Consider the following 26,100-nt stretch of genomic DNA (forward strand, 5'->3'; position numbering starts at 1 on the left):
AACTGCCTGAGCAAACACGAGGAAATCTGCAGATGCAGGAAATTCAAGCAACAACACACACAAATTGCAGGTGGAACACAGCAGGCCAGGCAGCACCTGCAGGGAGAAGAGCTGCCGACGTTTCGGGCCGAGACCCGTCCAGGTTCCACCAGCATTCTGCGTGTGTTGTTGTTCAAGCTAATTGCCTGTCCAGCTGGAGGGAGAAACGAAAGACTCCGGGACGGGAGGCCAGCCAGACCTTCGGCCCTTCCCCGGGAGCTCACGAATCGCCACCCAGAGCCCGGGCCTCACCGCAGGATGTTGTCCGCATATCGCAGCAACAACTCGGAAGCGTCGAGGAAAAGCGCCTCCGGGTTCTCGCTCAGCGCCTGCACCGCGGCCGACGCCATCGCTCTGTGGGCAGCCGCCGCCCGGAGGAGCCGCTCCCGCTGTCGTCATCAGGACAGCGACGATGCTCCGTCATCAGGCTGCGTCGGGCTCAGGATCAGGCCGGACAACTTGCCGGACGACTTCACCTCCTGAAGACTCCGGGCCGACCGGCGGTGGGTGAGTCTCCCCCGTCACCCTCCCCACACTACCGGGCCGACCGGCGGTGGGTGAGTCTCCCCCGTCACCCTCCCCACACTACCGGGCCGACCGGCGGTGGGTGAGTCTCCCCCGTCACCCTCCCCACACTACCGGGCCGACTGGCGGTGGGTGAGTCTCCCCTGTCACCCTCCCCACACTACCGGGCCGACTGGCGGTGGGTGAGTCTCCCCTGTCACCCTCCCCACACTACCGGGCCGACCGGCGGTGGGTGAGTCTCCCCCATCACCCTCCCCACACTACCGGGCCGACTGGCGGTGGGTGAGTCTCCCCCTGTCACCCTCCCCACACTACCGGGCCGACCGGCGGTGGGTGAGTCTCCCCCATCACCCTCCCCACACTACCGGGCCGACTGGCGGTGGGTGAGTCTCCCCTGTCACCCTCCCCACACTACCGGGCCGACCGGCGGTGGGTGAGTCTCCCCCGTCACCCTCCCCACACTACCGGGCCGACCGGCGGTGGGTGAGTCTCCCCCGTCACCCTCCCCACACTACCGGGCCGACCGGCGGTGGGTGAGTCTCCCCCGTCACCCTCCCCACACTACCGGGCCGACCGGCGGTGGGTGAGTCTCCCCCGTCACCCTCCCCACACTACCGGGCCGACCGGCGGTGGGTGAGTCTCCCCCGTCACCCTCCCCACACTACCGGGCCGACCGGCGGTGGGTGAGTCTCCCCCGTCACCCTCCCCACACTACCGGGCCGACTGGCGGTGGGTGAGTCTCCCCCGTCACCCTCCCCACACTACCGGGCCGACTGGCGGTGGGTGAGTCTCCCCCGTCACCCTCCCCACACTACCGGGCCGACTGGCGGTGGGTGAGTCTCCCCTGTTACCCCACACCACCGGGCCGACTGGCGGTGGGTGAGTCTCCCCTGTTACCCCACACCACCGGGCCGACCGGCGGTGGGTGAGTCTCCCCTGTCACCCTCCCCACACCACCGGGCCGACCGGCGGTGGGTGAGTCTCCCCTGTCACCCTCCCCACACTACCGGGCCGACTGGCAGTGGGTGAGTCTCCCCTGTTACCCTCCCCACACTACCGGGCCGACCGGCGGTGGGTGAGTCTCCCCCTGTTACCCTCCCCACACTACCGGGCCGACTGGCGGTGGGTGAGTCTCCCCTGTTACCCCACACTACCGGGCCGACCGGCGGTGGGTGCGTCTCCCCCCCGTCACCCTCCCCACACTACCGGGCCGACCGGCGGTGGGTGAGTCTCCCCCATCACCCTCCCCACACTACCGGGCCGACCGGCGGTGGGTGAGTCTCCCCCTGTCACCCTCCCCACACTACCGGGCCGACCGGCGGTGGGTGAGTCTCCCCTGTCACCCTCCCCACACAACCGGGCCGACTGGCGGTGGGTGAGTCTCCCCTGTCACCCTCCCCACACTACCGGGCCGACCGGCGGTGGGTGCGTCTCCCCCCTGTTACCCACCCCACACTACCGGGCCGACTGGCGGTGGGTGCGTCTCCCCCTGTTACCCTCCCCACACTACCGGGCCGACCGGCGGTGGGTGAGTCTCCCCCGTCACCCTCCCCACACTACCGGGCCGACTGGCGGTGGGTGAGTCTCCCCCGTCACCCTCCCCACACTACCGGGCCGACTGGCGGTGGGTGAGTCTCCCCCGTCACCCTCCCCACACTACCGGGCCGACCGGCGGTGGGTGAGTCTCCCCTGTTACCCCACACTACCGGGCCGACTGGCGGTGGGTGAGTCTCCCCCGTCACCCTCCCCACACTACCGGGCCGACTGGCGGTGGGTGAGTCTCCCCCGTCACCCTCCCCACACTACCGGGCCGACTGGCGGTGGGTGAGTCTCCCCCTGTTACCCTCCCCACACTACCGGGCCGACTGGCGGTGGGTGAGTCTGCCCTGTTACCCTCCCCACACCACCGGGCCGACTGGCGGTGGGTGAGTCTGCCCTGTTACCCCACACCACCGGGCCGACTGGCGGTGGGTGAGTCTCCCCTGTTACCCCACACCACCGGGCCGGCCGGCGGTGGGTGAGTCTCCCCCGTCACCCTCCCCACACTACCGGGCCGACTGGCGGTGGGTGAGTCTCCCCCGTCACCCTCCCCACACTACCGGGCCGACTGGCAGTGGGTGAGTCTCCCCCGTCACCCTCCCCACACTACCGGGCCGACTGGCGGTGGGTGAGTCTCCCCCGTCACCCTCCCCACACTACCAGGCCGACTGGCAGTGGGTGAGTCTCCCCTGTTACCCTCCCCACACTACCGGGCCGACCGGCGGTGGGTGAGTCTCCCCCTGTTACCCTCCCCACACTACCGGGCCGACTGGCGGTGGGTGAGTCTCCCCTGTTACCCTCCCCACACTACCGGGCCGACTGGCGGTGGGTGAGTCTCCCCTGTTACCCTCCCCACACTACCAGGCCGACTGGCAGTGGGTGAGTCTCCCCTGTTACCCTCCCCACACTACCGGGCCGACTGGCGGTGGGTGAGTCTCCCCCTGTTACCCTCCCCACACTACCGGGCCGACCGGCGGTGGGTGAGTCTCCCCCGTCACCCTCCCCACACTACCGGGCCGACCGGCAGTGGGTGAGTCTCCCCCGTCACCCTCCCCACACTACCGGGCCGACTGGCGGTGGGTGAGTCTCCCCCGTCACCCTCCCCACACTACCGGGCCGACCGGCGGTGGGTGAGTCTCCCCCGTCACCCTCCCCACACTACCGGGCCGACTGGCAGTGGGTGAGTCTCCCCCGTCACCCTCCCCACACTACCGGGCCGACTGGCGGTGGGTGCGTCTCCCCCTGTTACCCTCCCCACACTACCGGGCCGACCGGCGGTGGGTGAGTCTCCCCCGTCACCCTCCCCACACTACCGGGCCGACTGGCGGTGGGTGCGTCTCCCCCTGTCACCCTCCCCACACTACCGGGCCGACTGGCGGTGGGTGCGTCTCCCCCTGTTACCCTCCCCACACTACCGGGCCGACTGGCGGTGGGTGAGTCTCCCCCGTCACCCTCCCCACACTACCGGGCCGACTGGCGGTGGGTGAGTCTCCCCCGTCACCCTCCCCACACTACCGGGCCGACTGGCGGTGGGTGAGTCTCCCCCGTCACCCTCCCCACACTACCGGGCCGACCGGCGGTGGGTGAGTCTCCCCCGTCACCCTCCCCACACTACCGGGCCGACCGGCGGTGGGTGAGTCTCCCCCGTCACCCTCCCCACACTACCGGGCCGACTGGCAGTGGGTGAGTCTCCCCCGTCACCCTCCCCACACTACCGGGCCGACTGGTGGCGGTGATTCTTCCCCCTGAGACACTGGGTCAACCAGTACTGGTGTTGATTCTTCCCCCTCTCCCCAATAACTTACACACGACGGTGGTCACTCTGCCCCTAAAGACATTGGTCAGCTGGTGCTGGTGGGCATCTCCCCTGTTACTGTCACCCATCCTCACCACACTTACTGGTAGTGACTCTCTCTGGGTGGAGGGGTGACACATCTGATTAACCTCCAACCTGATGGCATAAACATCAATTTCTCTTTCTGGGAATTTCCCCCTCTCCTTTCCATCTTCTATTCCCCTCTCTTCTCTCTTACCTCTTCTCTTCACCTCCACCTGTTGCCCCTCCTCTTTCCCTTTCTCCTATCGTCTGCTGCCCTCTCCTATCAGATATCTTCTACAGCCGTTTACCATTCCCACCCACCTCACTTCACTTATTACCTTCTAGCTAGTCCTTCCCCTCCCCTGCCTTTTTGTTCCAGTGCCTTCTCCCCTTCCTCCCTCGTCTTGAAGAAGGGTCTCAACCTGAAATACTAACTGTTTATTCATTTCCATAGATGCTGCCTACCCTGCTGAGTTCCTCCAGCATTTTGGATGTGTTGCTCTGGATTTCCAGCATCTGCAAGATCTCTTCCACTTATCGGATCTTTACAGTTCTCTGCTTCCTCTCCAATAATAGTGCAAGAAGACCGCATGTCCTGGTACGTTCCAAGGTACCGTGGGAGCACATTGTTCTGCATATTGTCTATGCCGTTCACTTCATTAGAATTGTGCTTTAAGAGTCTACAGGGTAAAACAATAAAAGATGCAGAATAAAGTGTTAACAGCTGCAGAAAGTGCAGTGCAGGAGGTGATGGGCCAAAACAAAGTAGATTGTTAGGTCAAGGGTCTATCTTATTGATTTGTAGGTAAGATTAGTGTAGGTAGGTATTGCAGATGGCATGAACATGGTGGATGGACTTATTTTCAAATGGTGACCTCTGTTATAATAAGCATTTCTTAACATTATTCCATTACATAAGACACAAGAGGGACTGCAAATACTGGAAAACACAGGAGGAACTTGGTAGACCAGGCAGCATCTATAAAGGAAAATGAACAGTCAACATTCTCATAAAGGGTCTTGACCCAACATTGGTGGGAGTGCTGCCACAAGAAAGCAGCACCCATCATGAAATATCCCACCATCCAGGCCATGCGCTCTTCTTGCTACTACCATCAGGAAGAAGGTACAGGAACCTTAGGACCCAGACCACTATGTTCAGGATCAGTTATTCCCCCTTAACCATCAAACTCCTGAACCAGTGTGGATAACGTCACTCATCTCAACACTGATCTGATTCCACACCCTTGGACTGACTGTACAACTTGTTCTCAGTATTATTATTTTATTTCTTTTGCACAGTGTGTCTTCTGTTGCACATTGGTTCTATTGTACTGCTTTCTTTTTCTGTAAATGCCCACAGGAAGATGAATCTCAGGGTTGCATATGCTGACATGGATTTATTTTGACTGAATGCTTTTTTTTGTGCTTCATAAACTTATGGTACAAAGATGCAAAGAGCACTAAATGAGAATGTTTGTTTGGTCTTTGTAGGTGTTGTAAAGAAATTTCTTGAGCATCTGAAAATATCTGAAAAATCTACACTTTGCTCCTCATGTTAGTAATATGTTGCCACAAAGGAAACAGCTGCTTTCAGTGTATCAATTCTTCAAATGCAAATGTTTAAATACAGAGTTGAAAGCAAAAAACTTCTCGGGCATGGCCTTGGCAAAACATCAGAGGCGCGTCGTCATCTCTGGGATTGGTTTGGTGTCTCCTCTTGGAGTGGGCACTCAACTCACATGGGACCGAATTTTGAAAGGAGAGAGTGGTGTTATATTCTTGGATGCACCGGAGTACACTGACTTGCCTTGTAAAGTGGCTGCCTGTGTACCCCGGGGTGATGGAGAGGGGCAGTTCAACAAAGAAAAGGTTGTTTCGAGATCCGAGGCAAAGTCTATGTCGGACGCCACAATCATGGCAGTAGCTGCAACTGAACTTGCACTCAAAGATTCCAACTGGAGACCACAATCTGAAAAAGAACAAGAAGCCACAGGCGTAGCTATTGGAATGGGTATGGTTCCTCTTGATGAAGTCAGTAACACTGCTGCCCTTTTTGCAACCCAGGGTTATAAAAAAGTCAATCCTTTTTTTGTTCCCAAGATTCTCCCCAACATGGCAGCTGGACAAATTAGTATTAAATTTGGACTCAAAGGCCCAAACCACTCGGTGTCAACTGCGTGCACGACGGGAGTACATGCCATCGGGGATGCTTCAAGATTTATCCTCCACGGAGATGCAGAGGCGATGCTGGCAGGCGGCACCGAGGCTTGTATTAACCCTTTAGCGATGGCAGGCTTTGCAAAGGCACGTGCCCTCTGCACCTACTATAACTCCTCCCCTAAACTGGCCTCACGCCCATTCCATCCTGACAGGAAAGGGTTTGTCATGGGAGAAGGGGCATCGGTGCTTCTGCTCGAGGAGTACAGACATGCCGTAGCGAGGGGAGCGCGGATTTACGCCGAAGTACTGGGTTACGGACTCTCAGGAGATGCCTCCCACATAACTGCTCCCGGCATCGGAGGGGATGGAGCTTTCAGGTAAACTTCGGTGTTATGGATAATGTGATCGTGTTTATCAGAAATGGGATTTTAAAAAAGAATTTGGAGATTTGAACTAAAATACAGAATGGTACAAGCCCTTTGGCCCATGATGTTTGCCAGCTTTCTAATCCACTCCAAGATCTAACCCTTTCCTCCCACATAGTCCAAACTTTTTCTTTTATCCAATCTAAGAGTCTCTTAAGTGTCCCTAATGTATCTGCCTCTACCACCACACTTAGCAGGGCGTTCCACACACCCACCAGTCTCTGTGTACCAAAGTTAGCTCTGACCCTGAGAGACCAGCTGGTCAGGACCGGTCTACCACACCAATCCCAGTGGCCTAATGTTATTACAGTGCCAGCACCCGGGTTCAATTCCCACCGCTGCCTCTAAAAACTTTATATACTCTCCCAATGTGGGTGTAATTGGGCAGCGTTGGCTCATTGTGTTAGAAGAGCCAATTGCTGCACCGTATCGCTAAATAAAATAAACAGGATAGGATAAACCAGGTAATTACAGGATAGTGAACTTAATGTCACTGGAAGACAAATTCTTCAAGTGCACAGGCGATATGGTAGAGTAGTGGTTAGCACAAAGCCTTACAGTACAGACGTCCTGGGTTCAATTCCCGCCGCTGTCTGTAAGGAGTTTGTACGTTCTCCCTGTGACCGCGTGGGTTTCCTCCGGGTGCTCCAGTTTCCTCTCACAGTCCAAAGACGTACCGGATGATAGGTTAGTTGGTCATTGCAAATTGTCCTGTGATTAGGCTAGGGTTCAATTGGAGATTGCTGGGTGGAGCGGTTTGAAGGGCTGGAGGGGTTTATCCTCGCGGTATCTTAGTAAATAAAGTGATTATTGTAAAGAACTCTGAAGGATTGTATGAACCTTGTCGACCCAACATGTTAACAGATTTTTTTTTGCATAGATACTGCTTGGGTGATGTGTGTTTTTCCAGTATTCTCTGCTTTTGTTTAATTATTTCTGGATTTCTGCTGAAGTGGGCATTGCTGCAATTGGTCCTTGCCTCATACACCATCCAACTGGCCTTCAGTTAGAGGCCAGCACCACATTCTGCTTCTTCTCCATTCCTTTAAGTAGTGTGACACTATTACAGCTTGAGGCTTTTCCTCCAGCATTTTGTGTGTGTTGCGCAGAATTTCCAGCAATTGCTGAATCTCTGTAAGATACAGGAGTAGAATTAGGGCATTCAGCCCATCAAGTTTGCTATTGTATCTTGGCGAGTTATTTTCCCTCTCAACCCTGTTCTCCTGCCATCTCCCTGTAACCTTTGACACCCTGACTAATCAAGAACCTATTAACCTTGCATTAAATATACCCAATGACTTGGCCTCCGCAGTTGTCTGTGGCAATGAATTCCATAGATTCACCACTCTCTGGCTAAAGAGATCCCTCCTCATCTCTGTTCTAAATGAGGTTCTAAATAATGTTCCTCTAGTCTGAGGTTCTGCCCTCTGGTCCTAGACTCCTTCACTTGTGTCTTAAATTGTGAGTAACTTTTTGTGTTGAACGAGGAAAATATCACCAAAGTAATTAAAATTACAGAGCACTATTTTAATTGGTTATTAAGGTACAATGTATTTACTTATTCTGTTGTTATGTGCAATAATAGACCTTTGCAAATACATTCTGTTGCACAGACGTGGTAATATTTTTATTGTGAATGTTTATTTGATTATAATTGCATCTTCTCAGGTGCATGTCTGCTGCAATGAAAGATGCTGGGCTTTTACCACAGGATGTTACATACATCAATGCGCACGCCACCAGCACACCACTCGGAGATGCAACTGAGAATCAAGCCATCAAGAGATTGTTTGAAGAACATGCATATTCTCTTGCTGTCTCTTCTACTAAAGGAGCGACCGGCCACCTGTTGGGGGCAGCTGGAGCTATCGAAACGGCATTCACAGCATTGGCCTGCTTTCATGGACACCTCCCTCCTACCCTGAACCTCGACAGGACGGATCCTGAATTTGATTTGAACTACGTCCCGATGAAAGCTCAGGAGTGGAAGATTGCAAAAAGGCGGATTGCACTGAGTAATTCATTTGGATTCGGAGGCACAAATGCAACCCTTTGTTTGGGAAGCATCTAATTAACATTTTTATAATAAATAATTGAAAAGGATTTGTCCCTGGCTGTGCATTTCAAGATTCAACTTTGTTCACTATGTTGGGAATTTGAGCAATTTTCTGTACACAGTCGAAGTTTTGGGCCTAAACACTTCATTAGGATGGGCAAGGAAGGGGAAAGATGCCAGAATAAGAAGGTGAGGGAGAAATCAGGACTGGAAAGCTTCTGGCATCTTTCTCCTTCATTTCCGGTCTTGATGAAGGGTCTTGGCCCAAAATGTTGACTGTTTATTCCTCTCCATAGATACTGCCTGGCCTGCTGAGTCCCTCCATCATTTTGTGTGTGTTGCTCTGGGTTTCCAGTATCTTTAGAATCTCTCGTGTTTAGGAATTTGTTGTGGTGTGTTGGTCAGGACATAGCATGCAACAAAGAACAGCAACATTCAGTGGTGACAAAGAATTATATTAAAAAACAAATCAAGTCAGAGGTTTAAGGATGGACATGGAATAAGATGTACATAAATAAATACCAGCATGTATATACAAGGATAATAACATTAAAAGAAGTGGTTTAAAATGTTTACAGTGCAGTGACTGAGGTAATAGCTAGAGGGGGTGGTGGGGGACTAGCTAGAATAGTTGATCATTTTAACTGCCTTGAGGAAGAATCTTTTAAGATGGCATTGAAGTATTTGTTCTAATAGTCCTATGACAGTTTGTAGAAGGGAGCTTTAAGAACAGGCAGTTTGCAGGATGGGTAGTATCGGCAATGATTTTTCCTGCCCATTTCTTTGTCCTGGCATATACAAGGCCGCAGTGATGGTAAATTGCAGACGGTGAGCTTTTCTGATGACCTGACAATTTGCTGTAGTTTTCGTATGTTGTGAGAGGGTTTAGAGAAACATTTGGTACAGGAAGAATTGCAAATGGCTGACATGAAAATTGCTCAAATGTCACAATAAAAGAATATTGTAAATGTTCTGATTAGTGATGCTTTCCTGTAAAGTTTATTTTCTCAATGTTGGCAGCAGAGACAACTGATAAATCAACCGAGCTAAACAAGAGGTTTTAGCTTAATTCATTAAAAGTATTTTTATTAAACACACCAGATAAAAATTTTCTTAGAGAAACACACACAAAATGACAGAGGAATTCAGCGGGTCAGGCAGCATCTATGGAGAGGAATAATCAAGCAACATTTTGGGCCGAGGCCCTTCTTCAGGATGTCAACTGTTTATTCCCCTCCACTTATGCTGCTTGACCTGCTGAATCCCTCCAGCATCTATGGAAGGGAATAAACAGTCGAAGTTTCAGGCCATCTCGTGGTGAATGGTCTCAGACTGTAAAAGCTAGCTGACCTTTTGAGTTCCTTCATCATTTTCTGTGTGTTTCTCAAGGTTTCCAACCTCTGCAGAAACTCGTTTATGATTTTATTTGAGAACCTTTGTTAAAAAATAGCAATGAAATTCTGCTTCCCCTAATAACACAATATAGTTTCAATAAAAAAAACATAGTGTATTTCCTTTGAAGCTTGAGTCAGTAATTTTCTTTTCTTAGTGCCTCACATATGAATGCACAGAAGCACATGAGCTAAGGAAAACTATTAGTGGACACTGTAAAATCGTGACACAAGGATTGCTCAGCCACCATGACAAAAGCATATAAATGGCTTCCTATATAGCCTATTTTGTCATTGTTAGCAGGGGAACATATCTAGACCTCTCCAGGTACCAGTGAATCAATCTGTACAATCGACTAATAACTGTAATAGCAACATGTGCAACTCACTGATTCCTCCCAGCTGCGCTCCTGCACACATGGTCTTTGTTGTCGTGCAGTTGGAGTTTACTTTTAAATAATAATATAATTTTGAAATCATGTTAATATTGTGGAATACCCTGTAATTAATTATGTGTTAATGAATATAATCCATCATCATTATGTGCCATGCGGTATGACGCAGGCGTTTGGTCTGTCCATGACCATGATTGTTCTTGGCAAACTTTTCTACAGAAATGGTTTGTCATTCCCTTCTGGGCAATGTCTTTAAAGATGGACAATTCCAGCCATTATCAATACTCTTCAGAGATTGTCTGCCTGGTGTCAGTGATCACATAACCAGGACTTGTCATATGCACCAGTTGCTCATACGACCAACCACCACCTGCTCCCATGTCTCCACGTGACCCTGATCGGGGTTGGGGGGGGGAGGGGGTCTAGGCAGGTGCCACAACTTGCCCAATGATAACCTGCAGGCTAACGGAGGGAAGGAGCACCGTACACCTCCTTTACTAGAGATGCATTTCCACTCCACCACCCAAATATAATCCATAATTTTTCTAAATAATAAGCATATCCCAGTCTTAACATTGAAATATTTTAGGGCATCAATGTATTTATATTGTCAATATTTCAAGTTATTACACTGTTAAAAATAACCGCAGAATAGAAGTTGGTAGCTTATTGTTAATAAATCACTGGCCCACTGAACCCCAATGCTATTGAAAGTTCTGAGAATTTTCCAGGCTGTGTAAAAAAATTCCTGCTCAGAGCAACGGTTGGGCCATGCAGCTGTAAAAAAAAGAGCGTACGTTGATAGACTTCATTAGAGGTGTCGGCGTTTTTAAACTAATTGGGGGAAATAGCAGAGCAAAAGCAGTTATTCCTGAAAGGCTGAGTGTGCATCTTCAGACTCCTGACCTCCTCCTTATGAGAGCAATGAGATGAGGGAAGGTTCTGAATGGTGATGGACCTTTAAGGACCCTTAAGGATAGCCCTTAATAGCATTTGCAAAAAAAAAACATAAACAAGGATTTACACTATTTATACAAGAAAAATACAATTAGAACAAAATAACAAAGTCAGTTTTATACAAAGTGGCCATAGTTATTAAACTGTAGCGATGGGAATTTTGCCGGTTGGCTCAAGAGCCGAATGGTGGAAGAGAAGTCGCTGTTCCTGAACCTGGTGGTGTGGGAGTTTAGGCTTCTGTACTTCCTTCCCAGTGGTAGCTGCAAGAGAATGGTATGTCCCATATCATGGGGATCTGTGATGACAGCTGTTGTCATCTTGAGGCAGAACCTCCTGCAGGTACTACCAATGGCGGGGAAGGATGTGCCTGTGATATATTGAGCTGTGTCCACAACTCTCTGCAGCTCCTTTCGTTGCTGGCTTTCGAATTGCCATACCAGACTATGACACAACCAGTCGGGATATCTGTGAGTTTCGTTAGTATGTTTGGTCACAAGCCGTTCCACTGTTCACTATGTTTTCTGATCTCTTTCTCTTTTCTGAGCCGTGCCTCTCACCCCTCCTTTTATGCCATTTATCTCCCTTTCCCTCTTGGAACCACTCACAATTTAACCTTTCTTTGCTGCTGAAACGCCTGGGGACAACCAGCAGGTGTCGCCACTTCACCAGACTTGAACATGGAACATAGACTGTAGTTCATTCAGTCACCTTATACAACTCTGAGATTCATTTTCATGTGGGCATTCACAGTAGATACCCAGAACTATAATAGAATCATCGAAAAACTATATACAAAGCTGGACTAACAGCCAATGAGCAAAAGACAAACAGTACAAATAAAATAATAATAATAAAGTTATCAATAGTATTGAGAAAATGAGTTGTAGAGTGCTAAAGAGTGTGTCCATACTTTGTGGAATCAGTTGAGGTAGGTGAGGTTATCCACAGATGTTCAGGCCCTGTTGGTCGAAAAGTAGTAACTGTTCCTGAACATGGCGGTTTGTGTCCTTAGCCTCTTGTACCTCCTTTCCGTTGGCAGCAGCAAGAAAAGAGCATGGTATGGATGGTGGGGGATAAAAGCAATAAAGCATCACACAGACCCTTTTAACCTACTCTAATATCAATTTAACCCTTCTCTCCAACACAGCTTTCTATTCTTCTAACATCAAAGAGTTTCCTAAATGCTCCTAATGTATCTGCCTCTACCATCACCCCTGGCAGGGTGTTCCATACACCCACCACTCTCTGTGTTAAAAAAAATTACCTCTAATATCCCCCCCCCCCCCCCGGCACCTTTCTCCTATCACCGTAAAATTGTGGACCCTCGTATTAGCCATTCCTGCCCCGGGACAAGGTCTCTGGCTGTCCGCTCGATCTAAGCTACTTATCATCCAGATCCCAATGAAGGACCTTGGCCTGAAATGCCTGTTTATTTCTCTCCATGATTGCTTCCTGCTGAGTACCTCCAGCATTTTGTTTGTATTGCACAGGATACCCTCTGTGTAATTCTAAGGATACTGTACAGTCAGTGGCCACTTTATTAGGTACACCTGCTCATTGATGCAAATATTCAATCACCCCATTATGTGGCAGCAACTCAATGCATAAAAGCATGCAGACATGGTCAAGAGGTTCAGTTGTTGTTCAGACCAAACATCAGAATGGGGAGGAAATGTGATCTAAGTGACTTTGACCCTGAAATGATTGTTGTGCCAGATGAGGTGGTTTGAGTGGCTCAAAAACTGCTGATCTCCGGGGATTTTCCCAAGTTTACAGAGAATGGTGTGAAAAACGAACACCACCCAGACCCGAGCAACAGTTCTGTGACAGCAAAGGCCTTCTTAACGAGATCAGAGGAGAATGGCCAGACTGGTTCAAGCTGAGAGAAAGGCCACAGTAACTCATTTAACCCTATGTTACAACAGTGGTGAGCAGAAGTGCCTCTCTAACTAACATCGCAGTGGGTGGGCTACATTGGAGTATAAAAGTTGCATTGTTTGCTGTGTAACCAAAACCATGTAGTCAGCTTTGAGTTTGCTATTTGCTATGTATGTATCCGATTTAGTAGGAGAATGAAAACTTAAGAATGTAGAAGACAATGGTGTGTTAATGAGAGGCTAGCTAAGAGATGTAGATTAGAATATGATTAAGTCAATGGGTAGAAACAATAGTGGCGGATGTACTTGTGATATGCAACTGTAGACCGATTGGATATGCTAGCGCTACTAAACCAGGAGATTGCTATAAAAAATGCTATGTCCAAGGATCGGTGGGCAATCAGCGACTAGCTTAATGACTGTCTTAGCTTTGATTTGCAAATTAAAGTTTAATACTTCTTGAAGAATCTTCTGCGTCTCCTGGTTGTTTGTGGGGCACAAGAAACCACGGCAAAATTGGCGACCGTGGCAGGACCGGAAAGAGACCCGCGGAAAAGAAATGGCAGATTGGGGACGCTTCCCAGTCCTCTAGGGACCCCCACAAGGCTAACAGAATTAAGGGTGCACCCAAACAAAAGGTAAGCGCTTTTTGCGACAATTTGAACTCAGAATTCTGTTGGTTTTGGGGTCTTGGAGTCTCAGAAGTGTGGAACCACTGCCGAAGGGTCTCTCCGGTCCAAAGAATCTGGCAGAATTGGGGGTTAACAGGAGGCTCAGAGGATTGATCAAGAACACTGCAGTGAGGGTAAGTACAAATAAGTTAATAAGAAGTTAAGAAAAATTCCACGTGGTGTTGGTAAGTCCCTGTGGATACCGCTTCATATAAAATGAAGGTCTGAATGGGCAGGGAAAGGAAAAATAAATGTAAAGGGGGTTTCTTCTTTTTTTCTTTGTTTTGTTAAAAGCAAGAATGCTTCTTTGTTGCGAGAGAGTGCTGGAAGCTTGTTTGGGTTAAAATTTACTGGTAACGAGAATTGTATTCCTTTGTAAACCAAATGGGGATTAATGTTCTTTCTTCTGAGTCTGTAAGCGGTTGTTGACGGGCTTTTGGGCAGATTGGCGCGAGGGGGTTGAGAGAGGACGTAATGATGTAAGCTGGACGAGGAACGGACCCCAAGCGGGGGTCCGAGGCCAGGAGGTACTCCGAGGAGGGGGGATGAAGCTAGATGTGCTTTGTTGACCACTCAGAGGGTCCTGAGCTGCGAGTCGAGGAGTTCGGAGGGGATCGAATGGTGGCCAGAAGACTTCGGTAATTGAGCTCCAACGGTTGTGCATGAAGTGGTTTGGACTTTGATAAGTTTGGCGCCTTTTCTTTATTTTTTCTCTTCATATATACTGTATCGTTATTAATCACTTAGTTATAGTAACCTTTATAAATTGTACTCATTTAATCGCTTATGGTGTACTGTCTGTTTTTGGGCGAGGCGGGAACATCACACAGCATCCACACCAGCTGATTACCCAGTTTGGCGGGGCCGAAGGCTGCTCCCCCTAGACGAGAACGAGGTGAGTGAGCCTGAGGCGACCCAGGGGGTTACATTGTGGGGTGCTCGTCCGGGGTTGATTTCTGTGGAAGCTGTGTGATCACCCTCTTTAAATTGTGTCTGCAGCGAAGAGCTGGTGTGCCTTTGTGGGTGTGCGATTGCTGGTTATCACTGCGTGTGTGTTGGGTGGGGTGGCTGCTGTTGGCGGCCTGGAGGTCGTTGTTCGTGTTCCGACTAGTGCTGACGAAATGGTGGTGGGACCATGGGTTGTCCGTACTGTTTGGAGATTGAGGAGTGACAGGTTGGGATGTTTCAGCAGTGGTGGGCTCCGCCCGGTTATTGGAATGATGTCCAGCCCTAAAGGGGCAGAGGCGTGGGCGGAGCGGACCCCTCAGTTGTTGGGTGAATGGCAGTGCTTGGCTGAGGAAAAGCGACAGGGACGGGTTGAAAGTTTGAGTAGGCGGGCTGGTGACATTGTTAGAATTGTCGGGCACAATTACCTCGAAATGACAGCTGCCAGTTCTGGGAAAGTGTGGGAAAATGCGTGTGGTTCGACTGGAAGTCAAATGCTGCAGCTGGGGGGCTTATCATATCCGTGGCAGGAGATTGGTGGAAAATTTTTAGGGTATCCCTTTTGCCTGGGGGGGCAGATAAATTGCTTGTGGTGCCAAGGGGATCTGTCAAGGGGATCAGTTGTTCCGTTGATTCGAGAGGTGTCGGGAAACTTAGAGGAGGCCCAGTGGGGGAACAGCTTGGGGTCTCTGGGGGAGCACGTACCCAGCAATGTACCAACAAACTCCCGAAAGGAGCAGACCCTATTCCTGAAGGCTTAGAGGGGCCATGCGCACAGGTGTTGTTACGGATGGATGGAAGTCAAGTTAAAGCCATCCTCGACACTGGGGCGCCGGTTAAGTTGCTGTACAGTTTGTTTTATAACCATTATTGGAAGCATTTACCCTTGACGACATTGAGGACACTGGAGATTTGGGGTACCAGTGCCGGTGATTATCCAGACGACGGTTGTTGGTCAGTGAAAATGGAGTTCTTGGAGGCAAAAGTGGAGGTGACTGAGGTTCATGAATCGTTAATGCTGATGTGTCCGGACACTGTTGAGACGGGCAGCGTTTCTGTTCTAGAGAGAACCAATATCCTGCTGGTGCGCTTGGGGGCCTGCCCGGAGGAGGCGGGTGAGCGCTGTTTGGAGGCATTGTCAATGCACCCAGAGTTTCGAGCTGCTTGTGCGGACGTGTGTAGCAGCATTGGGCTGATACCGAATTCAAACAAGAGCCAGTGGCAGTACGGCCTGGGGGAAGTATCTGAGGGTGAGACCCTCTTAGTGGAAGCTGCGAAATACCACGAGGGAGGGGAGTTGACGGCTGAAGACACCTCGGAGAGAGAGAGGTTGCGGCGACTGGCCCCTGAAGCCGTGGAAGACGTAGGCAGCGTGTGTGTGGATTATATTGCGCTGAAGAGGCGCACTGTCAGTGACCAGAATATGGCCCTGAGGGCCAGAGAGGCGATGGCCTGTCTGAGTGGTGTGAAGTGGTTTAAGGTGCTGGATCTGAGGAGTGGATGTTGCCAGATCCCGATGAGTGGGGCCAACAAGGAGAAGACGGCCATTATAAATTCCCTAGGAGCCTTCGGGTCCGAAAAGATGCCACAGGGCATATCTGAAGCCCTTGCAACCTTCCTGCTGGGCAGGTGGAAGACCATAGGGGATGTGGAGGCGTTTGGAGTTTTGGTGTATGTGGATGATCTCTTGGTATTTGGATTTGCCTCAGGAGAATATGAAGTGAGGTCGTTGCAGGAGCAGCTGAGAACTACCGAGTTAAAGTGTTTTCGGGACACGTGCCAGGGCTGGCGAAGGTCGCAGCTCATGAGAGACTGTCTCTACGGAATCAAGTTTGAAATGAAGACAGAGAGACTGGAGAAAGTGATCTGGAACCATTCGGAAGACTTACAAGTTGGAGAGAATGAAGAAAGTTGTCTGACTGAGGGTAATAGCAAACTGAGAACCTGGAGAGGGGAGTTTGCAGAGGTGAAGAAATTACAGACAAATCTCAGAAGAGAGAAGCGGAAGCTTGAAGGGAACCTGAAGATGACCATCGACAGTTCAAATGAAGTGCAAAACCTGAAAGTTGATCTGGAAGTCATGAGAAATTAAAAGCTGGAGAGAAGTGCAGTGAATACTGAACAGCAGGCTGAAGAGACTGCAGGAGCAGTGCAGGCCACGTGTTTCCGTTTGGAGAAGATCAAACAGCAGCTACCGATCGCAGAAATTAGGAAGAATACAGATTCGATGGATGATGTGCTGGATGTGTGGTACATGCTGCCTTTTGCTGACTTTCCCTCGATTGAGGAAGAGACCTTTGGCCCTTCTCCCATTGAGTCAGGTGTAGTGGGGAGGGTTAGCTGTGTGCAGTGTGGGGCATGAGTGAGAGGTTGAGAGAGGAGTTGGTAGTGGGCCCAAGGAATCCCCAGTTGTGTCCGAGCCTGAAGGGTTTAGGTGAGGGGGTATGGAGGTCTCAGAAGAGTTAGGGAACTCCCAGATAGTTGGCCTAAGTAGCGCCTGAGGAACAGGGCGTAAGGTTTACTGTGTGGGGAGGAGATGTCACTGTTTGTGATTGGGTTACGGTGTGTTGGCAGGAAAGGTGGCGAGTTATTTAATAGTCATGAGGACATGACTTTTATTTGGTGGGCGGAGAGTGTAAAGGGGGTTTCTTCTTTTTTTCTTTGTTTTGTTAAAAGCAGGAATGCTCCTTTGTTGCGAGAGAGTGCTGGAAGCTTGTTTGGGTTAAAATTTACTGGTAACGAGAATTGTATTCCTTTGTAAACCAAATGGGGATTAATGTTGTTCTTTCTTCTGAGTCTGTAAGCGGTTGTTGACGGGCTTTTGGGCAGATCGGCGCGAGGGGGTTGAGAGAGGACGTAATGATGTAAGCTGGACGAGGAACGGACCCCAAGCGGGGGTCCGAGGCCAGGAGGTACTCCGAGGAGAGGGGATGAAGCTAGATGTGCTTGGTTGACCACTCGGAGGGTCCTGAGCTGCGAGTCGAGGAGTTCAGAGGGGATCGAATGGTGGCCAGAAGACTTCAGTAATTGAGCTCCAACAATTGTGCACGAAGTGGTTTGGACTTTGATAAGTTTGGTGCCTTTCCTTTATTTTTTTCTTCATATATACTGTATCGTTATTAATCACTTAGTTATAGTAACCTTTATAAATTGTACTCATTTAATCGCATATGGTGTCCTGTCTGTTTTTGGGCGAGGCGGGGACATCACACAGCATCCACACCAGCTGATTACCCAGTTTGGCGGGGCTGAAGGCTGCTCCCCCTAGTCGGAAACGAGCTGTGCGAGCCTGAGGTGACCCAGGGGGTTACATAGAGAAAATCCTCATGGATACTGCCTTAAGAGATAAGGGTCTGAATAGACGAGGTGCATAGAGAAAATCCCTGTGGATACCGCTTTGTATGAATCGAAGGTCTGAATGGGCAGGGAAAGGAAAAATAGAGAAAATCCTCGTGGATACCGCCTTAAGAGATAAGGGTCTGAATAGACGAGGTGCAAAGAGAAAGTTCTGTGGGTACCGCTCTGAATAGAGGTTTGCACGGGCAGAACAGAATAGGAAACAAGGACAGTCCAATATATAGTTTAAAGCGCTGGTAGATAGACAATAGACAAGGCATAGAATTAGAGTAAATAATATTATCCTGTAAACAAACTGTGAATCTCTGAAATACCTTAAAAAGAGAGAACAACATGACAGGCAAGGGAACGGCAGTAGAGATTCTGAGCAAAAAAAAATCCCGGTAAATAAATATGAGATCACAAAAACTTCAGAAAAATGGGAAAAGAGACCCAAAAACCTGGTCACAAAATGGCCAAGAGAAGGAACGTTTGATGTAAGCTTGTGCGAAGAAATGGAGGCACTAATTAAAAATTACAAACCAAAAGATAAATCTAAGAAAAGAGGGCAAAAAAGAGAACGAGAAATGGAAGTGCTAAAACTCTTCAGAACGGAGGGAGAAAGGCTGAGGAGGACAGGTAGAATGTTGATTACAAGCGAGGAAGACACTAAGGTGCTGGAGAAACAGCCTGTTAGAGAGAGGAGGGTACAATGAGAAGCTGGCTTCGGCTCCGTACCCGGATGTGAAAGAAACAGAAAAGCCCCCTCCCTATAATGAGGAAGGAACCCCTAAGCAGTGCCCCCTGCTGACGGGAACAGTAAACATGCAGGGAGAAGTCCAAGTTTGGGATAATGAGGAGGAAAAAAGACAATACGAGAAGGAAAAAGCGGCGATATGGAAGGAGATACAGGCAGAAAGGATAAAGGTGCAACAGGCAAAGAGAGAAATGAAAGAAGAGATTGAACGGATGAAATACTTGAGAAAGGAAAAGGAGTATGAGGAGTATCGGTTATACCATAGAAATAAACAGACTAGAAAAGAAAGTGGCTCATCAGGGCAGGAAGAGATGAGGCATTCAAGAGGAAGTGGAAAAAAGTCAGGAGATGAGAGTCTTGGAGAAACACAGAGAGAAGGGAATCAAGCACAAGTAAAGATCATGAAGAGTCCCTGCCACAGGTGTACAGACACAGACAGGAAGAAAGAGAAGGTGACTCATTGGAGGAGCAAGAGTTAAGTGGAGAGAGCGAGGATGCAAGAATTTGTGGGGAAGAGGTAAGAGGCAGAAGCCTAGAAAAGCAGAAGGAGGTGGTAGGGAAGCGACTAGTGGAAGTAGAGAGAGAGCTAGATAAGTTACTGAGAGGGGATTGCCAGAGGAGATGCAAAAAATACTCCAGGGGCCATCCAAGTATTGAATCAAGACAGAAAGGAAGGACTCTACAGGGAGACCGAGGGAAGAAGAGGACCCCGGAGAAATTTGTGTGGGAGGCAGTAAAGACATACCCTGAGACAGATGGGGAGTCAGGCGAGGAGGAGAGCCAGGGCAGGTGGGAAGGAGGAGGAAGAATGATGCCGTTGTTAGTTAAAGGATCAGGACAAGTGCAGTACATCCCTTGGGGATCCCAGGACCTAGAAGGGCTGAAAAACACTCTGCCCAATCTACATGAAGGAGCAGGGAAATGGATTAGAGCCTTTGAAGAAGAAATGGTGGGATAATTATTGGCTATGGGAGATTTGAAGGCACTATTGATAAGGTTGATGGGAACCTCCAAATTTAACAAACTAATGGAAATGGCTGGCATAGTAAACTCAAACGACCCGAGAACTGATGGAGACGGGTTTGACAGAGTGAGGCAGAGGGTATGGCAGGCCCACAGGAAGCTTTATCCACCCAAAGTGGACCCCAAAGCCTTAAAAGGGGATCCACTGGGAGACACTGAAAACCCAGCAGCCTACGTAGAAAACCAGTTGAAAAGGTGGAGACTGAGCAAGAGGTGGAAAATAGTTTATTTATCACCACACTGTTCCGACATATCATTTTGGATGCAATGCCTCCGCAAGTAAAATCCAAACTGGAGGAAGTGGTTGGGCTGACGTCAATGACCCCACAAGAATTTAGAGACCACGTAGTCCATGCAGTTGAGAAATACCGGAAAGACAAACGAAGGTTGGCTGAGCAGCAGGAAGAGGTGCAAAGAAAGTTAATACAAATGCAGCTCGAAGGACTCAAAAAGAAGGAAAAAGAGAAAAGCAAAAAGATGCTGCCAGCAACCACCGGTCCGAGTACAGCCATCGAACTCGACAAAGCACTGCTATATGGAGGGACCGATCATACTGTAAGACAAGGGCTGGAAAACCCCATGCCAATAATCGTCTTTGGAGGAGCATTCCCACAAATGTCCTATCAGGAACAGACTAAATTCAAACAGCCCAGACAGGACTGGAAGTTCCAAGGAGGGGGACAGAGGAGCTATGGGCAGAGGGGACCAGTGAGGAAACAGGGGGAAAGAGAGGTAGAGAAATTGTGCTGGGAATGTAATCAGCCAGGTCACATGAGAAGAGATTGTCTGTTTACACCATGGCCTGACACACACCAGCAGGAGCCGATAAGAAGGGAACTAAAGTTTAGCCAAGGACCAGCCCCCACAGGCCCAAGCGGACCTGTGAACCCCTATGCGAGGTATTAGGGGTGCCCCGAGAACTCAAGTGGGAAGGGACATTACCCAATGATAACAAGGGAGGCAGACGAGGAACCCATTGTTCGGGTTATGTTAGAAGGGCAACTGACACCAATGATGATAGATACTGGAGCCACGTACGTATGCCCTTCACCTTCCCATGTCAGGAAAGTTTATTAAGACGGTAGGGTTCTCGGGGAAAACACAGTTGACACAGTGCACGGCTCCAGTGCGGTTGAGAATGGGAAATAAAGGAATTGTTTTGCCGGTGCTAGTATCTAAAGGAACTCCGATTAATTTGTTAGGCAGAGATGCCTTATTGAAACTGGAATTAAAATTAGAATGCACCAGAAATGGGCTGAGTGTGGAAAGAGCAGGGGCTCAATTGATAGTGCGAGAAGACAAGAAGGCTAATGTCTTTTGGATAGGAGGCATCGCAGATCAGATTCAGGAAACCTGGGAAAAATGGAAAAAGGGCGTGCAGGCTATATTACCCAGGGCTGTAATGCCCAAATCTGAGCTACATTGTACAATGATTCTTGATGAGACTCAGAACAGAGAGTTAGAGGAGAGATGGCACCTGGAGGTATGTACCCAACAGCACCTGGAAGGGGAGGCTGTGATAATTGGAAAGCAAGGGGCAGCTTTACAAGTTAAATGGAACACCTTTTTAGAAAAATGGTACAGGATACCGGAGGCTGCGCCCCACGTAACATTGTTGGCAAACAAGGGATATCAGTCTAAAGACTTAGGACCCTTAGTTAAGAGTGCTGAAACTGTAACAGTGTGGAGGAAAATCACGCCAGAGGTGTGGATATCAGAAGACAACAATTGAATTAAAATAATGGTAAGTGTAGATATGGTAGGGACAGTGAGAGAGGTCGAAATAACTCCCCAACCACACCTGCCCTTGCTGGGAAAGGGAAGAGGCCAGCAGAAAGAGAGAAGGTTAGATGAGTCGCCGTCTATTCTGTGGTCACAGCATGACACGGACGTAGGGAAAATAAAAACAGCAAGTCCGGTGGAAATAAGGCTGAAAAGGGGAGCAATTCCACCCAGGAGACCACTATACCCTCTAAGACCAGTGCAGGGGTTGCTTGAAATAGGAGTGCTTAAAAGAACAAACAGTCCATGCAATACCCCGTTGCTGCCGGTCTTAAAAGCAGATAAATTTAAGTGGAGATTGGTGCATGATTTGTGAGCGGCAAATGATGTGGTAGAGGACTGGCCAGCGGTAGTCCCCAACCCACACACGCTTTTGACTAAGTTACTTTTCAGCGATTGATTTGTGTTCGGCTTTCTTCAGCATTCCTCTGGCCGACCAGTGTCAGTATCTGTTTGCATTTACTTACAGAGGTGCTCAGTATACCTATACCAGAATGCCGCAAGGGTTTAAACATTCACCACTTGTTTTTAATCAGGTGTTGAAGGCAGACCTAGAGGACATACCATTGGAAAGTACATTGTTACAGTATGTGGATGACCTGTTGATTTGCTCCCACAGCGAGGAACAGTGTGAGCAGGACACTATAACTCTGTTAGAGAAACTGGCGCACGGAGGACATAAAGTATCCAAAAAGAAACTGCAATTTTGCACGCAACAAGTGGTATACTTAGGCAGGGTAATATCCAAGGGAGTGAAGGCGATAGCACCAGATCAGATTGAGGCAATAACTAAGGCCCCAAAACCCCAGACTGTAGGGCAGATGATGACGTTTTTGGGAATGGCAGGGTACAGCTCAGATTGGATAGGAGAATATGCTGAGATTGTGGTACCTTTGAGAAAGATAATGAAAGAAGCAGGACATACAAATTTGAAGAACGGCTTACAGTGGAATGGAGAGGTGGAGATAGCTTTCAATACTATTAAGCAGGAATTGCAGTCAGCACCAGCATTAGCTTTGCCTGACTACGAGAAGGTTTTTCATTTGTATGTATCTAACCGACAGGAGGGTTATGTCACAGCGGTTCTAACACAAGAGACAGGCACAGGAAAAGCAAAGCAGCCGATAGCATACTACAGTACGAGACTAGATGAGGTGGCTCAGGGGTATCCACCCTGTTATCAGGGATTGGCGGCCCTGTACTATGCATATGAAAAGGCATCATCTGTAACCCTGGGCTATCCTGTGACTTTGTACACACACCACAAAGTAGCAGAATTGCTGGAAAGAGGGAAATTTGTGCTGACGCCAGCCAGGATAGCAGCGTATCAGATGCTGTTAACATTTCCAGACATAACTATACAGAGATGCACTACCAGTAATATAGCCGATTTTGTCCCTTTAGACAATGAAGGAGAACCCCATGATTGTGTAGGGAAGACAATGGCTTTTGCCAAATTGAGAGCAGATTTACAGTCAGAACCACTAGAGGATGCAGATAAAAAGGTTCTGTTCGTAGATGGCTCTTGTTATAGGGATTATGATGGAAATCATGCAGGGTTCTCAGTAGTGCAGCAGGATCAGTCGAGCTATAAGATTATTTGGATGGAGTCCTGTCCCCAACCATGTTCCGCCCAACTAGCGGAAATCAAAGCCCCGACAGCTGAGTGTGAAATGATGGAAGGTGAGAAAGTAGACATCTAGACTGATTCGGCATATGCCCATGGAGTATGCCATTTGTTCGGGGCAGTGTGGAAGCAGAGAGGTTTTAAAAAAAGTAATGGAGATCCCATACAACATTGTCAGCAAATTCTAGACTTAATAAAAGCCATAATGAAACCTAAAGCATTGGCTATAGTAAAATGCCAGGCACATAAAAAGGGAAATGATGTAATAACAAAGGGAAATCAAGCTGCGGACGAGACAGCCATGAAAGTGTCTGGATGTACATTAGCTGTCATTGCCCCCCAGGTAAGCCTAGCTCCAGAACCTGAGGTAAAGGACCTAATTGAAATACAAGGTAAGGCAGCTTTGGCAGAATAGACAATGTGGAGACGAAGGGGGGCCAAGCAGAACCCGGAAGGCTTGTGGAGCACGGAAGACGGTTTGTTGGTAGCGCCCACCCCTCTACTGACGTTTCTGATTTCAGAAGTACATGGGATGGACCATTGTGCAAGAGGGTAAGAGATAAAGAAAATAAAGAAGGATGGTTTTTGGTCACCTTATTTACAGGCTTCAGTGGACTTTGTCTTGTCACAGTGCGAGGTACGCGCACAGAATAATGTTCGAAAGGGAATTACAACCCCAATAGGTCACATTCCTGTACCTGAAGGACCATTTAAACATCTAGTGATCGATTACGTAGACATGATAAAGACAGTGAGAGGGAAAAGATACATGCTGGTAGTAATTGATCAATTTAGCAGATGGGTGGAGGCGGTACCTTCAAGAGATCAAGGGGCAAAGACAGTGGTAAAATTTCTGACAAATGAAGTGATCCCAAGGTTTGGAATACCTACAGAAGTTAGCTCAGAACATGGTTCAGCTTTTATCCAGAAAGTGGTCAAATTGGTACTACAAGCGCTGAGGATAAAGCAAAGATTTGGATGTGTATACCACCCTCAGTAGCAGGGCATGGTAGAGAGAATTAATGGAACCTTGAAAGCATTGGACTGGCTGTTGGCAGAAAAAGGAGGAGTTTGTGTGATGTATAACACTAGTCCAGAAGGATCGTTTACTAAGGTAATGTATAAGTTGAAAACTCTAAGAAAGGAAGTTAAACAGAATGCAGGGTCCGGACATCAGTTATTTGATTGGTTGGAAAGTAGACTCGGAGGATGGGGAGCATGGCTGACTAAAATGGCAATAACTGTCAGTATTGTATTGTTGAACTGTGCGCTTGTGCTGTGCTGTTTTCTTCCTTGTCTCAAGTCTCTTGTAGTGCGTGCTGCAACCAAACAATTTCCGATGCTCGTGGCAATTACTGAAGCAAGCTTAGTGGAGAAAGAAACACCGAAAATGTATCGTTACAGCCTACAACACCTGCAGGATGAACAAGAGCAAAACGACAGTGTTGGGAGTAAATTGGAAGGGCTCAGGTACAAAGGGACAGGTTTTTGGCTCAGCGGCCCAGAGAAACAGGGAGAGAATACTTTGAGGTCTTGGCACAGAAAATTATAGTTTAACCTGAGATTTGGGAATAAGTGCTTGAGTTTATTGGGGCTTTTGTGCGCGGACTCTTAGTCTTTTTTCTCTGTGTGAGACCCTATGGGTCTCAAAGGGAGGATGTATTGGAGTATAAAAGTTGCATTTTTTGCTGTGTAACCAAAACTATGTAGTCAGCTTTGAGCTTGCTATTTGCTATGCATGTATCCAATTTAGTAGGAGAATGAAATCTTAAGAATGTAGAAGACAATGGTGTGTTAATGAGAGGTAGCTAAGAGATGTAGATTAGAACATGATTAAGTCAATGGGTAGAAACAATAGTGGTGGATGTACTTGTGATACGCAACTGTAGACCAATTGGATATGCTAAGGCTACTAAACCAGGAGATTGCTATAAAAAATGCTATGTCCAAGGATCGGTGGGCAATCAGCAACTACAGTCTCAGCTTTGATTTGCAAATTAAAGTTTAACCCTTCTTGAAGAATCTTCTGCGTCTCCTGGTCGTTTGTGAGGCACGAGAAACCACAACAGCTACAGCAACAGAAGATCACAAACATACAGAAATATGCTTAGTGACCACTTTATTAGGTATCTCTTGCACATAATGAAGTGGCCACTGAGCGTATATGTAGTCATGACATTACTAAATTGCACCACTTTTATTAATGAGATTTCCCTTCTTATGTTCATCAAAATGATGATCCCTCTGCTGGAGATACACTTCAGCATCAGGCACGTCAGGTACTTACAGCATCTCTCACTGCAGGAAGTTCACAGCGCTGAAGCATCAATAAAGTTCAAAGTAAATTTATCATCAAAGTACATATTTGTCACCATATACAACTCCGAGATTCATTTTCTTGCGGGCATTCACAGTAAATCCAAGAAACACAATTGCATCAGTGAAAGACCTCACCCAACAGGCCTGACAAGCAATTAATTTGCAAAAGACAGCAAACTGTGCAGATATAAAATCAATAAAATGCAAATAATAATAATAAATAAGTAAGCAATAAATATCAAAAACATGAGGTGACAGTTCTTGAAAGTGAGTCCATCGGTTGTGGGAACTGTTCAGTGATGAGGTGAGTGAAGTTATCCTCTCTACTTGGCTGAGGATTAATAACTGTTCATGAATCTGGTGTTGGTCCTGAGGCTCCTGTATCTCCTTCCTGGTGGCAGCAGTGAGAAGAGAGCGTGTCCTGGGTGGTGGGAGTCCCTGATGGGGGTGCTGC

At 48.6% G+C, this 26,100-nt stretch overlaps 2 protein-coding genes across 4 annotated transcripts in view; one reads left to right on the forward strand and one right to left on the reverse strand.

Annotated features, from left to right (window-relative positions):
• ngly1 (N-glycanase 1) overlaps positions 1-451 on the reverse strand; it is a 48,464-nt gene extending 48,013 nt beyond the window's left edge. The window contains exon 1 of the mRNA XM_059944995.1: positions 292-451. Coding sequence (XP_059800978.1) covers positions 292-389 — 98 coding nt within the window. The 5' untranslated portion in view covers positions 390-451. The remainder of the gene's footprint in view (positions 1-291) is intronic.
• oxsm (3-oxoacyl-ACP synthase, mitochondrial) lies at positions 406-10,076 on the forward strand. 3 transcript variants are annotated; one of them, XM_059944997.1, is made up of 4 exons: positions 406-546; positions 4,377-4,532; positions 5,417-6,462; positions 8,179-10,076. In XM_059944997.1, exons 3-4 carry the CDS (start codon positions 5,489-5,491, stop codon positions 8,579-8,581), a joined length of 1,377 nt encoding a protein of 458 aa, XP_059800980.1. In that variant the 5' UTR covers positions 406-546; positions 4,377-4,532; positions 5,417-5,488; the 3' UTR covers positions 8,582-10,076. The 3 variants fall into 3 exon arrangements, with proteins under 3 accessions (XP_059800980.1, XP_059800979.1, XP_059800981.1); XM_059944996.1 differs by having other exon boundaries at positions 4,377-4,520; XM_059944998.1 differs by having other exon boundaries at positions 461-542; positions 4,377-4,520.
• Positions 10,077-26,100: the final 16,024 nt, after the last annotated feature.

This window comes from Hypanus sabinus, chromosome 20, assembly GCF_030144855.1.
Source record: "Hypanus sabinus isolate sHypSab1 chromosome 20, sHypSab1.hap1, whole genome shotgun sequence".
In the NCBI taxonomy this organism is placed as follows: Eukaryota; Metazoa; Chordata; class Chondrichthyes; order Myliobatiformes; family Dasyatidae; genus Hypanus; species Hypanus sabinus.

Coding starts and splice junctions, on each gene's coding strand:
- oxsm (XM_059944997.1), top strand. CDS start 5,489: ATGTTGCCACAAAGGAAACAGCTGCTTTCAGTGTATCAATTCTTCAAA. Junction 6,463..8,178: donor GGAGGGGATGGAGCTTTCAG/GTAAACTTCGGT, acceptor GCATCTTCTCAG/GTGCATGTCTGCTGCAATGA.